This window comes from Semicossyphus pulcher, unplaced genomic scaffold (genome assembly GCF_022749685.1).
Source record: "Semicossyphus pulcher isolate SPU_LCO1_2020_fin unplaced genomic scaffold, fSemPul1.0.p SCAF_15, whole genome shotgun sequence".
Classification (NCBI taxonomy): Eukaryota; Metazoa; Chordata; class Actinopteri; order Labriformes; family Labridae; genus Semicossyphus; species Semicossyphus pulcher.
In genome coordinates, this window is record NW_027211659.1 from 29,772,501 (window position 1) to 29,784,581 (window position 12,081).

The 12,081-nt window shown below is 45.6% G+C and overlaps 1 protein-coding gene across 2 annotated transcripts in view; it reads left to right on the plus strand.

Annotated features, from left to right (window-relative positions):
- The window catches only part of acvr2aa (activin A receptor type 2Aa), a 27,937-nt gene extending 16,588 nt beyond the window's left edge, over positions 1–11,349 (plus strand). For both annotated transcript variants that reach the window (XM_069663035.1, XM_069663036.1), the window contains 7 exons: positions 2,172–2,315; positions 3,278–3,421; positions 3,848–3,993; positions 4,080–4,194; positions 6,216–6,354; positions 6,487–6,617; positions 6,942–11,349. In XM_069663035.1, the coding sequence (XP_069519136.1) occupies positions 2,172–2,315; positions 3,278–3,421; positions 3,848–3,993; positions 4,080–4,194; positions 6,216–6,354; positions 6,487–6,617; positions 6,942–7,136 (1,014 nt within the window). In that variant the 3' untranslated portion in view covers positions 7,137–11,349. The remainder of the gene's footprint in view (positions 1–2,171; positions 2,316–3,277; positions 3,422–3,847; positions 3,994–4,079; positions 4,195–6,215; positions 6,355–6,486; positions 6,618–6,941) is intronic.
- The last annotated feature ends 732 nt before the right edge of the window (positions 11,350–12,081 follow it).

Consider the following 12,081-nt stretch of genomic DNA (forward strand, 5'->3'; position numbering starts at 1 on the left):
CATACATGGAAGCAGTTAAAAATAAAACAGCAGAACATCATAGAAAGGTGCGGCTCAGGCAGAACAGGCTCATGGCTGAACCTCACTTCAGTCAGATTTTAAATATGAAACAGATTAAATATCATTCAGTGGCTGTTTTAATGTGCATCAGCTTTATCCCTAACATGATGCTGACTTCACATACATTATAATTCATGTTGATTAAACTGAATGTGTTAGTTTAAAAAAAAGAAATCCAATAACTTACGGCGTCTTATCTGAGCGCTCTCGGCAGTGGTGGTGGAAAATCTACAAATGATGACTTTGACACAGATTTGTCTTTTGATTTTTTTATCATAATTATAAAAGACTTTTGCAAAGCGGTCAGAGCAGCACAGAGACGCAACGTTTCTTCTTTTAATTTGTAACCGCTCAAACACGCGTGAGACGGGCTGAATGAACGAGGACGTGAATGAGGGTTTTATATTCTAGAGAGAGGAGACGGACCGAAACTCTGAGTGTCCTGAAGAAAACCTGCTCCTGACCAGGTGAGGATACAGACACAGTTACCATAGTAACCAACTCAGAGTTAAAGTTACCTCTCTTTCTGAAACGGCAAACCCGAGGTTTCCCTCATCTCAGGGTTAACAAACTCAGGGTTTTCACTAAACCCGCTTTCTGAAACGGACCCCAGGAGCAGTCGCAGAGTCAAGTTTATCAGGGGGATGTAACGGTACCTTTCCAGACTTTAGTACACATGAGGGACGATTCAAACCAGTGAGATGACAAACGATTCCCTTTTGTAAACAGCAGAGGGCGCTATCTGCCTTTCACTTCTCTCGTATGACGCCATCACGTCTCTCATGTCTGTAGCTGAACAGACATGGCAGCAGCAGGTTGACGATGTCTGTACCTGCTCAGGTATTTTTACCCACCATTTTATAAGATCGACTTCCACTATCCATAAACCAGTGGACGATCTCTCTCTCTCTACGACTTGTGTACGTGCAGTGAGCGCCCCACACCTGCTATGCAGGTAACAGAGAGAGAGTCGTCCTCCGGTCGTCCCTCCTGTTAATGTTCTGACTGAGCTGCAGCCTCTCATGTGAAATATGGACCTTCTTATGCTGCTGTTAAAGGACTCTGTGCAGTTGGTTGCTGCTGATGTTACGTCAGCAACAGGTGAGCCTCCACAAGCGGCTCACCTGTTGTGAGAACAGACACAGGTACACCATCACTCTGTGGGAGATGAATCAGTTGAATGTAGACATGCTGCTGACTTAACACAGGCTGCAGCTTCATTTGAGTTCTTCCCCAGTTGTAACATAAATTATATTTTCTTTTAAAACATTTTCAGTGTCACTCACTAAAAACATTCTTTTTCAGTAGGAACACAGCCTCAAAATATAAAAGGATGACTTTGTTTTATAGTAAGATAAAATATATTTAACATTTTGTCGTCTGATAATTAAATTATAGAATCAAATTCAGACATCGTGACTCGTGTCGTGAGCGTATCGTCCCGGTATATCAGATAGCTGTTCCTGCTCACGCCGCTCGCTCTCTTCCTCTGTGATCGATTTAAAGCCGCTCTCTGTTAATGTGCAGGAAACATGTTGGCATTAGGGATGCTAGTGTTGCCATGGTGACAACCACAGCTGTCAGAGAGGAGGAGCCTGAATATCGTCTTCATCGTTTCAATGTCACGATGAAAAAACCTGACGTGTGAAGGAAACCTGTCATGTGATTGTCTCACTTTAACACAGCTGCACACCATGAGATGTGTCGAGCTGGAGGTCAAAGGTCGCTGTGACCTCACAGTTCTGGCTAAAGTGACGAAGTGCTGAAATTCTTAAACAATGTTATGTGATCAAGACAGGAAGGAACAAAGTCAGTAAGTGCCAACAAACAGCTTCAAGTGTGATCGGACACTGGTGCCGACAGGAAGTGCACAGGGCGTTTTTTTTTTAATCATCAACAAGGTCAATATAGTCGTCATCTTCATCATGAATATCCTAATCAACATCAACAACATCCTCCATGTCATCATCCTCAATATCATTAAGGTCAGAGGTGTTCATGGAAGAGCTGGGTCTTTAGCTCCTTCTTAAAGGTTAAAGGGACATTAAACATTCTAAAGGATTCAAACTGTACCTCCCACAGACTCTCACTCTGCCTCCTGTCTCCTGCAGGATCCTGGGCCCCTGCCCCCCTCCCCCATCCTGGGCCAGAAGCCGCTGCAGTTACTGGAGATCAAAGCCAGGGGGCGCTTCGGCTGCGTGTGGAAGGCTCAGCTGCTCACTGAATACGTGGCTGTTAAAATCTTCACCATTCAGGTTTGTCTGAGCTGCCCTGAACGCACCGTCAGCCCTCACCCACTCACACCCATACCAGCTGGAAAACTCTATACTTCCTGTCTGCCTGCTACTAAACGTTCTGTGGTCCAGTCCACGACCCACGGGTTAGACACCACTCAGCATGGTGATGGAAGCCCTGAATGTCCAAACATCATCCCCAACTGATTGTCCTTCATGTTAGAGATCATTAAAACAGTTATTATTATTATGATTATTATTATTCGTCTTTAAGTTCATAAAGACCTCAGCACAAAGTCAAAAGGACATCCTCTGACCTTTGACCCCTGTGTTTCTGATGTCAGCCCCCCGTATCTGATCCCTGACCTCTGACCATTGTGTATCTGACCTCTGTGCATCTGACCTCTGTGCATCTGACCTTTGTGTATCTGACCTCTGTGCATCTGACCTTTGTGCATCTGACCTCTGTGCATCTGACCTCTGTGCATCTGACCTTTGTGTATCTGACCTCTGTGCATCTGACCTCTGTGCATCTGACCTCTGTGCATCTGACCTTTGTGTATCTGACCTCTGTGCATCTGACCTCTGTGCATCTGACCTTTGTGTATCTGACCTCTGTGCATCTGACCTTTGTGTATCTGACCTCTGTGCATCTGACCTCTGTGCATAATAATAATAATAATAATAATAAAGCTTTATGTATAGAGCACTTTTCAAAATGGAAGTTACAAAGTGTTTTCCAGAGGCAGCAAAGCAAAACAAACAGGTCATAAAATCAAAGGCAGATATTAAAATAACAATTCATTTAACAAATATATGAAATATTATATATATGAAAAAATTGACCTCAGTGTATCTGACCTCAGTCTATCTGATCTCTGACCTTTGTATACGACATTTGACCCTTTTTTATCTGACCTCTGTGAATCTGACCCCTGACCCCTTTGTATCTGACCTATGACCTTTGTGTACGTGTGTTTCAGGACAAGCAGTCGTGGCAGAATGAGTATGAGATGTTTAACGTGAGCGGGATGCGACATGAGAACCTGCTGCAGTTCATTGGGGCAGAGAAGAGAGGAAGTCACCTGGACATGGAGCTGTGGCTCATCACTGCCTACCATGAGAAGGTGCTGCCCCCTGCTGGACACCTGAAGAAGTGACAAACACGTCATTTAGTTCACCAGACACAGCCTGCCGTCACACATCAGGCTATAATAACATGAATATTGATGAGCAGTCCCGCACACACAGACATGTTTCATGTTGTTCTGTGTGTCACAGAGCGCTGTGTCTGTGCTTGTGAGGATCCGGTACAAACTGGTCACTGGATTCGTCTATGATGCTAGCTAACCCTAACCCTAACCCTAACCCTAAACTAAAGTTCAACTAAACTATAGTTCACTAGTGCTGAGAGGGTTAAATACTGTTTAAATCAGAAACATTGATAGGGTCATGTGACGTGTGTATAGGGTTCAGGGCTCTCTAACTGTGTGTGTGTGTGTGTGTGTGTGTGTGTGTGTGTGCGTGTGTGTGTGCGTGTGCATGTGTATCAGGGCTCTCTCACAGACTACCTGAAGGCGAACGTGGTCTCCTGGTCTGAACTTCGTCTCATCGCTCAGTCGATGTCTCGAGGTCTCGCCTACCTGCATGAAGACATACCTGGACACAAGGACGGACACAAACCTGCCATCGCACACAGGTACACACACACACACAAACACACACACACAAACAAACACACACAAGTGTATACCACAGATGTCTAACAGGAGGTGTTTTTTTCAGGGACTTTAAGAGTAAGAACGTGCTGCTGAAGTCCAACCTGACCGCCTGCATCGCCGACTTTGGTCTCGCTCTCAAGTTTGAGGCGGGAAAATCTCCTGGAGACACACATGGACAGGTAATCCACCTTAGAGAGGACACCTGAACCTCCACAGCTTCAATCCTGTGCCGCTGATGAAAGACAACTCTGTGTCTCAGACAGTCGACCTGCTGTCAGTGTTAGCAGCTCCGAGGTAGTCAGAAGAGGTCAGCGAACAGAGGTATCTTAAAACCCACGAAGAAGAAGTCAGTGCTCTGGAAATGTCTTCATAAGACAGGAGAGAGCAAATACTGTGTGTGTGTGTGTGTGTGTGTGTGTGTGAGTGTGTGTGTGTGTGTGTGTGTGTGTGTGTGAGGTTTTAACAGGTGAAAGCGAAACACAGGTCAGTATTAGAGCTTCACCTGGTGGCTGGTAGACTAACTGCAGATCTGACTTCATCACTCAGTTCAGCTTTAGTTTCCAACCTGAGGCTGACACAGGAGTGTCTACAGGAGTGTCCACAGGAGTGTGTACAGGAGTGTCCACAGGAGTGTCCACAGGAGTGTGTACAGGAGTGTCCACAGGAGTGTCCACAGGAGTGTCTACAGGAGTGTGTACAGGAGTGTCCACTGGAGAACATTACAGCCTTGTTTCCACCTAAAGTACCTGAAGACTTTTAGTCCGGGAAACTACTTTAAAAGTAAAGGAGTCCCTGTACTGTTTTCAGGTCTGTCCTCAGACCCTGGTTCCTGCAGTGGAAACACGCACAGTACCTCCTACAGTCCCTGGGGAAAGTTCTTGCTCATCTTTTATTTCCTCTGTGTCCTGTTTCCTGGGTGAATATACCTGGATGGCCCACTCACACACAGAGAAAGAAAGAGGACTTCCTGTATGTCCGTGTTAAATACGGAAGCTCTTATTCCACTGTTTTAAAAGCTTTTAAGTGCAGCTTTGTAGCTATGGTGTCAGTCATAACCACGTCGGTTTAGTTCATTTCGACACGCACATAGGGAAATGCATTGTTTTTTCCAAACGAAAAAAAATACACAGGAGCGGTGGCGCGCCCACCCCCCCCCGTCATGCCTCCGTGCCCCCCAGGGGGGGCGCGCCCCACTGTTTTAGAATCACTGCCTTACATTGAGGCTAAGAAATGTTCCCTTACATTGAACCTAAGTTATGTTCCCTCACATTGAAGCTAAGTTATGTTCCCTCACATTGAGGTTAAGATATGTTCCCTCACATTAAAGCAAAGATATGTTCCCTCACATTGAAGCTAAGTTATGTTCCCTCACATTGAAGCAAAGATATGTTCCCTCACATTGAGGCTAAGAAATGTTCCCTCACATTGAGGCTAAGATATGTTCCCTCACATTGAGGTTAAGATATGTTCCCTCACATGAAAGCAAAGATATGTTCCCTCACATTGAGATTAAGATATGTTCCCTCACATTGAGGTTAAGATATGTTCCCTCACATGAAAGCAAAGATATGTTCCCTCACATTGAAGCTAAGAAATGTTCCCTCACATTGAGGCTAAGATATGTTCCCTTACATTGAGGCTAAGATATGTTCCCTCACATTGAGGCTAAGATATGTTCCCTCACATTGAGGCTAAGTTATGTTCCCTTACATTGAGGCTAAGATATGTTCCCTTACATTGAGGCTAAGTTATGTTCCCTTACATTGAGGCTAAGATATGTTCCCTCACATTGAAGTTAAGTTATGTTCCCTCACATGAAAGCAAAGATATGTTCCCTCACATTGAGATTAAGATATGTTCCCTCACATTGAGGTTAAGATATGTTCCCTCACATGAAAGCAAAGATATGTTCCCTCACATTGAAGCTAAGAAATGTTCCCTCACATTGAGGCTAAGATATGTTCCCTTACATTGAGGCTAAGATATGTTCCCTCACATTGAGGCTAAGATATGTTCCCTCACATTGAGGCTAAGTTATGTTCCCTCACATTGAGGCTAAGTTATGTTCCCTTACATTGAGGCTAAGATATGTTCCCTCACATTGACAATAGAGTAAAAAGAGCTGGAGTCATGTTTGGAGTAGAGTCCCCCTTTTCATTTTGTAGTACCGTGATCACAGCAGAGGTGTCTGTGTGTGCAGGTGGGAACCAGGAGGTACATGGCCCCCGAGGTCCTGGAGGGGGCAATCAACTTCCAGAGAGACGCTTTCCTGAGGATCGACATGTACGCTCTGGGCCTCGTGCTGTGGGAGCTCGCCTCCCGCTGCAAAGCTGCTGACGGTGAGACCTCAGTTGGGGGGCAGGTAGAAATAACCCTCAGGCTGTGAGGCAGTGCTGAGAATAGTAGAGAGTAATAGTAGACTGATCTGGTGTCAGTCAGCCACATGTTCTGGTTCTGACCCCCCTGTCCAGGTCCGGTGGACGAGTACATGCTGCCATTTGAGGAGGAGGTGGGTCAGCACCCATCTCTGGAGGACATGCAGGAGGTGGTGGTCCACAAGAAGCTGAGACCCACGCTCAGAGAGTGCTGGCAGAAACATGCTGTGAGTCACACTACGCTACCCACAATGCACTGCTCTCATTATAGCTTTAATACACTATTAACATTTTACCCATAACGCACCAGGCCTATCTGGTGTCTCTGTGTGTTACACTGACAGGTGTTGTGTGTGTTGTGTGTGTTGAGGTCTCTGTGTGTTACACTGACAGGTGTTGTGTGTGTTGTGTGTGTTTAGGTCTCTGTGTGTTACACTGACAGGTGTTGTGTGTGTTGAGGTCTCTGTGTGTTACACTGACAGGTGTTGTGTGTGTTGAGGTCTCTGTGTGTTACACTGACAGGTGTTGTGTGTGTGTTGGCGTCCCTGCAGGGTCTGGCGGTGCTCTGTGAGACCATAGAGGAGTGCTGGGATCACGAGGCTGAAGCTCGGCTGTCGGCCGGCTGTGTGGAGGAGCGCGTTGTGCAGATGCAGCGTCAGACGAGCGTCACGGCGCCCGAGGAGATCGTCACAGTTGTTACCATGGTTACCAACGTGGACTACCCGCCCAAAGAGTCGAGTCTATGACGAGGCCAAGGACCAATCAGGATGGAGCATGGACTCCCACAGTGAGTGCTTTCCGTCTCTGAACACAGACTCAGGTTTGTACGAACTGGTCAGGTGACCCACCTGGGGGAGTCAGGTGACCCACCTGGGGGAGTCAGGTGAGTTGGAGGTCAGCTCGATAGAGACATCTCTCTCTCTGCAGGGTGAGCCACACTGATGTCCGTCCTCTGACATCAGTTCCTGTTTTGTACTTCAAAATAAAAGACTTCCTTTTCTACATAATGTGACAGTGTTCGGGTGTGAGGAGGCGCCTGTAGTTTTTGTTTCTCTGAACGATGTGATGAAGAAACGGCTTCTGAATGTGCGTCACTGCTGTGTATATACTCAGATTATATATAAATATATAAACAGATTTATTTACACTGTTGATCATCACATCAGTCTAACTTCCTGTCTTCACCAGGACGCCATGATGGCGGGTTAATATCACCATGGAAACAGTTTTTAAGCTATTCTTTGATGTTTTAACTTTCATCCTTTGCTCCATTAAACATGAGCAGAAAGTGACACATGCTTCACTGTTTGTTTCATAAACTAAGTGATTGATTAACTGAGTCATCAGGATATTAATCAATAACAGAAATCGTCATTAGTTTCACCTAAATCACTTTTAACACTGGAACCACCAGAGACGTCCTTCGGCGCTGTGGTAGCAGAATTGAAATGTTTCCGTCATCATGTGCGACACGTTTCCCTCCTGCCCCTCTCCTGCACACGCCTGCATCGTGACAATGATGTCATCACCTTTAGAAAAACAGAGAGATGCCCCCCCACCCAGCTGCCGAGAGACGTTGTTGAGCGTCGGTACTTTCATCCGGAGGAGAAAAGACGCTTTTGTGTAATGCCTGATAAGCGCACCGAGACAATGGCTCGGACATGGAAACTAATTATGCACACAAGCACTTAAAATCACTCACGTGGATTTAGCACAAGACAAGTGAATGACTGTAGGCGGTCTTATTATTTGGGAAAGGCTAAAAATGCTTTGTAGATTCAGCTCAGGTGACTTGGAGATTATTCTGTGAGGAAATGGCAAGCTGACACGGCAGACAAAGTGACGTGACGCGTCTGATTCTGAGCTGGAACCGGAGCCTGAGCGTGACCCGGTCCGGCCTGCTGAGACACCCCGAGTTCCTCACTGCCGAACTGAGCCGACCGAACAAACACCAAGACGCACAGATCCCAAAGGAATTCTTGTCATCGGTTTGGATATTGCTTATTGCCTCTGAACCTCACAGAGCGAGACAGAGAGGCCGAGAGAGTGAGCATGTGTGAGAGAGCGAGAGAGAGTGAGCGTGTGTGAGAGAGAGAGAGAGTGAGCGTGTGTGAGAGAGCGAGCGAGAGAGAGAGAGAGTGAGCGTGTGTGAGAGAGCGAGCGAGAGAGAGAGAGAGAGAGAGTGAGCGTGTGTGAGAGAGCGAGCAAGAGAGAGAGTGAGCGTGTGAGAGAGAGAGAGAGAGTGAGCGTGTGTGAGAGAGCGAGAGAGAGAGAGAGAGAGAGAGAGTGAGCGTGTGTGAGAGAGCGAGCGAGAGAGAGAGAGTGAGCGTGTGTGAGAGAGCGAGCGAGAGAGAGAGAGAGTGAGCGTGTGTGAGAGAGCGAGCGAGAGAGAGAGTGAGCGTGTGTGAGAGAGCGAGCGAGAGAGAGAGTGAGCGTGTGAGAGAGAGAGAGAGAGTGAGCGTGTGTGAGAGAGCGAGCGAGAGAGAGAGTGAGCGTGTGTGAGAGAGCGAGAGAGAGAGAGAGTGAGCGTGTGTGAGAGAGCGAGAGAGAGAGAGAGTGAGCATGTGTGAGAGAGCGAACGAGAGAGAGAGTGAGCGTGTGAGAGAGAGAGAGAGAGTGAGCGTGTGTGAGAGAGCGAGCGAGAGAGAGAGAGAGAGTGAGCGTGTGTGAGAGAGCGAGACAGAGAGGCCGAGAGAGTGAGCGTGTGTGAGAGAGCGAGCGAGAGAGAGAGAGCGTGTGTGAGAGAGCGAGCGAGAGAGAGAGAGAGAGTGAGCGTGTGTGAGAGAGCGAGCGAGAGAGAGAGTGAGCATGTGTGAGAGAGAGAGAGAGAGAGAGGGCGGGCACGCGGGACAGTCGACTTTACTAATTACAACTTTTATAGTCCGACAAAAAGCGTGATTATTTTCTTTCATTTCTGATTATTTTATTTACCCAAACAAATGCTGAAATTGATGATGAGGGATGAAGACTCTTGAGCTCTGTGCGACGAGAAGACCGCAGGGGCAGTGTGAGACAAACGTGAACGTCATCTGCGCCATCTTTTCGGATTGTTTCTTCGACATGAGACAGTGAAAATACCATTTTACAGAGCTTAGAGCATCCCAGGTGCAACCTGTTAGTAGAGCATCTACCTGGCTGTGTTTGTGGGGGCTGGGTCACATGGTGTCCTTGCATGCACCTACAGAGATGTAAAGTGATGACGTCATCGGCCCATTAACAGACGCTACTGAGCGTCGAAGCTCGCCAGAGTAGTGCGGAAAGAGTGCTTGGTGGTTCTAGTGTTAATGTTTCACTTCAGTTTGACTCCATTAATTCAGAATCAAAGACAATCAGAGACGCTCCATCATCACTCTGATCAGCTGATCAATCACTCTGATCAGCTGATCAATCAGGAAATTTAAAGTCCTGCATCTAAACAGTTGATATCTATATGTCTGTATTTGACTTTTATTTTGAAATGTTTCCTGCTGGTTTCCTGTTTTGTGGATGTGGTCCTGCAGAGCCTCAAATCTCACAAAATGTTTTAAATCTAAATGTTAAATATGAAATTATAATTAAACACATATTATAGTTAAATCTACATATTATATATAAACATATTATAGTTAAATCTACATATTATATATAAACATATTATAGTTGTTTAAAGTTAATAAAGCGAGAAAACAACAGATTTAATAAATAAAAGTCTGAATAAAACAGTTTATTTTTCTTTCTATATATTTGATGATGTTTTGTTGTTCGAGGCTCCGCGTGTTCAAACGTCTCAGGAAACCTTTTAGTTAACAGACACTTCCTCTTGTTACCCAGCATGCTTTGCTCTGATTTGACGTTCACGTCTTCTTCTTCTCTGAGAAAGTAACACTGAAGATGAACTTCCTGCCGCAGATTTTCTCTCAGCTGTTTCAAAATAAAAGAATCAGTTCAATCAAACTTTAATGAGTTTCACCTGAACGTTTTGGCAGGAACACAGAGGCGTTCAGGGACCTGCAGGAAATCACAACACTGTCAGATTCACGTCATGAGACCTGAGAAGCTGCTGGTGTCGGTGTCTGACAGAAGACGCTGTTTGTTTATTTGATGTTTGTGTTGCGTTCAGGTGCAGTTTGTAAATATGAGAGTTGTTTCAGACTTCAGCATGAGTTTGTTTTTATAAAAATAATACGAGAAAAAAAAGTCTATTTTATATGATGGTGAAAATCAATCTGACTTTATTCTTTTATGTTGAAAACTCAGAACACTGACTTCCTGTGTAGGAAGTGTGCGTGCGTGCGTATGTGTGTTTGAGAAACCTCAGACTCCCTGCTGGTGCTCATTTCTCTCATCATGACATCATGCTCGATCAGGGAGAGGACAGGAAGTGTAAACTGTCAGCTTCCTGTTTGTTTTATTTTGAAAATCAGCTGTTTGTGTGGGTCTTTGTCTCATAGACAAAATGTTGTAATTATACCAGAGAGTTTTGATATTATGGGATGTAATGAGCTGAGGCCTCCTGGTTTCTGTTCCGTGATGAGTTCAAAGCCTTCTTTAAAAATCGGTCATTTGAGAGTCGTGTGAATAAACATGTCAGACATGAATGTTGAAGACTTTCAGTCAGGCAGGTAAAATGAACCTGCGAGTTCACTCTCACAGGCTGTCACAGTGATGACATCACAGTGTGTCATGTGATCACTGCTGGCCTCTGCAGCTGTAATATAAAGTACCTGATGAATGAGAGCAGCAGATGTTGTGATGTTCACAGACGTTCACTCGGCTCACTCTTCTTCTTCTTCTTCTTCTTCTTTTGTGTTTCATATGAAAACTTTTGTTTTTATTTATTTAAACTGAATATTGTCACCCTGCTGTTCAGACCATCACTGCGGTGCGTTCACTGTCTGTCGGTGGTTTGACTCACAGTTTGAGGGCTTCTGTTGGAGGTGATTGTTGAATATTGTACAGAACAAATAAAGAGACTCAGTGACTGCTCTTCTTCTTCTGTGGTTTCTTTCATGTTCATGTTTGTCGCACAACAGTCGGACTCAACACGGCGTCATAAAGGACTGAGTCTGAGGATTACTTCCTTTCAGGATTGAGCTGATGACGCTGTTAGCTGAACAGAGACAGCCTAATGAAGCATGCTCTAATATATAAGGGGAAGGGGAAGGGGGGTTTAAAGACATTTTTTTTCCTATTTTTTCTTCTCCTTCTAAAAGCTGAGGCTTTCCCGTCGGCGACGACAGTTCATTAATCTGTCGCCGTAGTGCTCACGGATCACTACTGGGACTATGCTAGCGGGCCCTTAGCCCTCAGGGAAAAATACGGCTAGTTTGTCTGTCCCTTGGTCCGGTCCCTACCGTGAAACCCCTACACATCCTTCTCCCACCCTAAGGCCTCGTCCCTGACTTAAGGCTAAAATACAAAAGGGAGAGACGCGGGAAGGGGAGGGGGCTGCAGGAAAAAAGCCCCCTTATCTGATTTTATTCACTGGCCTAAACTCCCGTAAGATTTTATCTTCCTCCGTGTGAGAGCCCTGTTAGTGGGACCCCTGTATGATTTCAATCCTAACAGCTATGAAGGCCTCAATAAACATAGATGCCTAACATAGCTCAAGAAGGGGCTCTCTACCCTGTGTGTGTGTGTGTGTGTGTGTGTGTGTGTGTGTGTGTGTGTGTGTGTGTGTCTGTGTGTGTGTGTGTGTGTGTGTCTATAAAT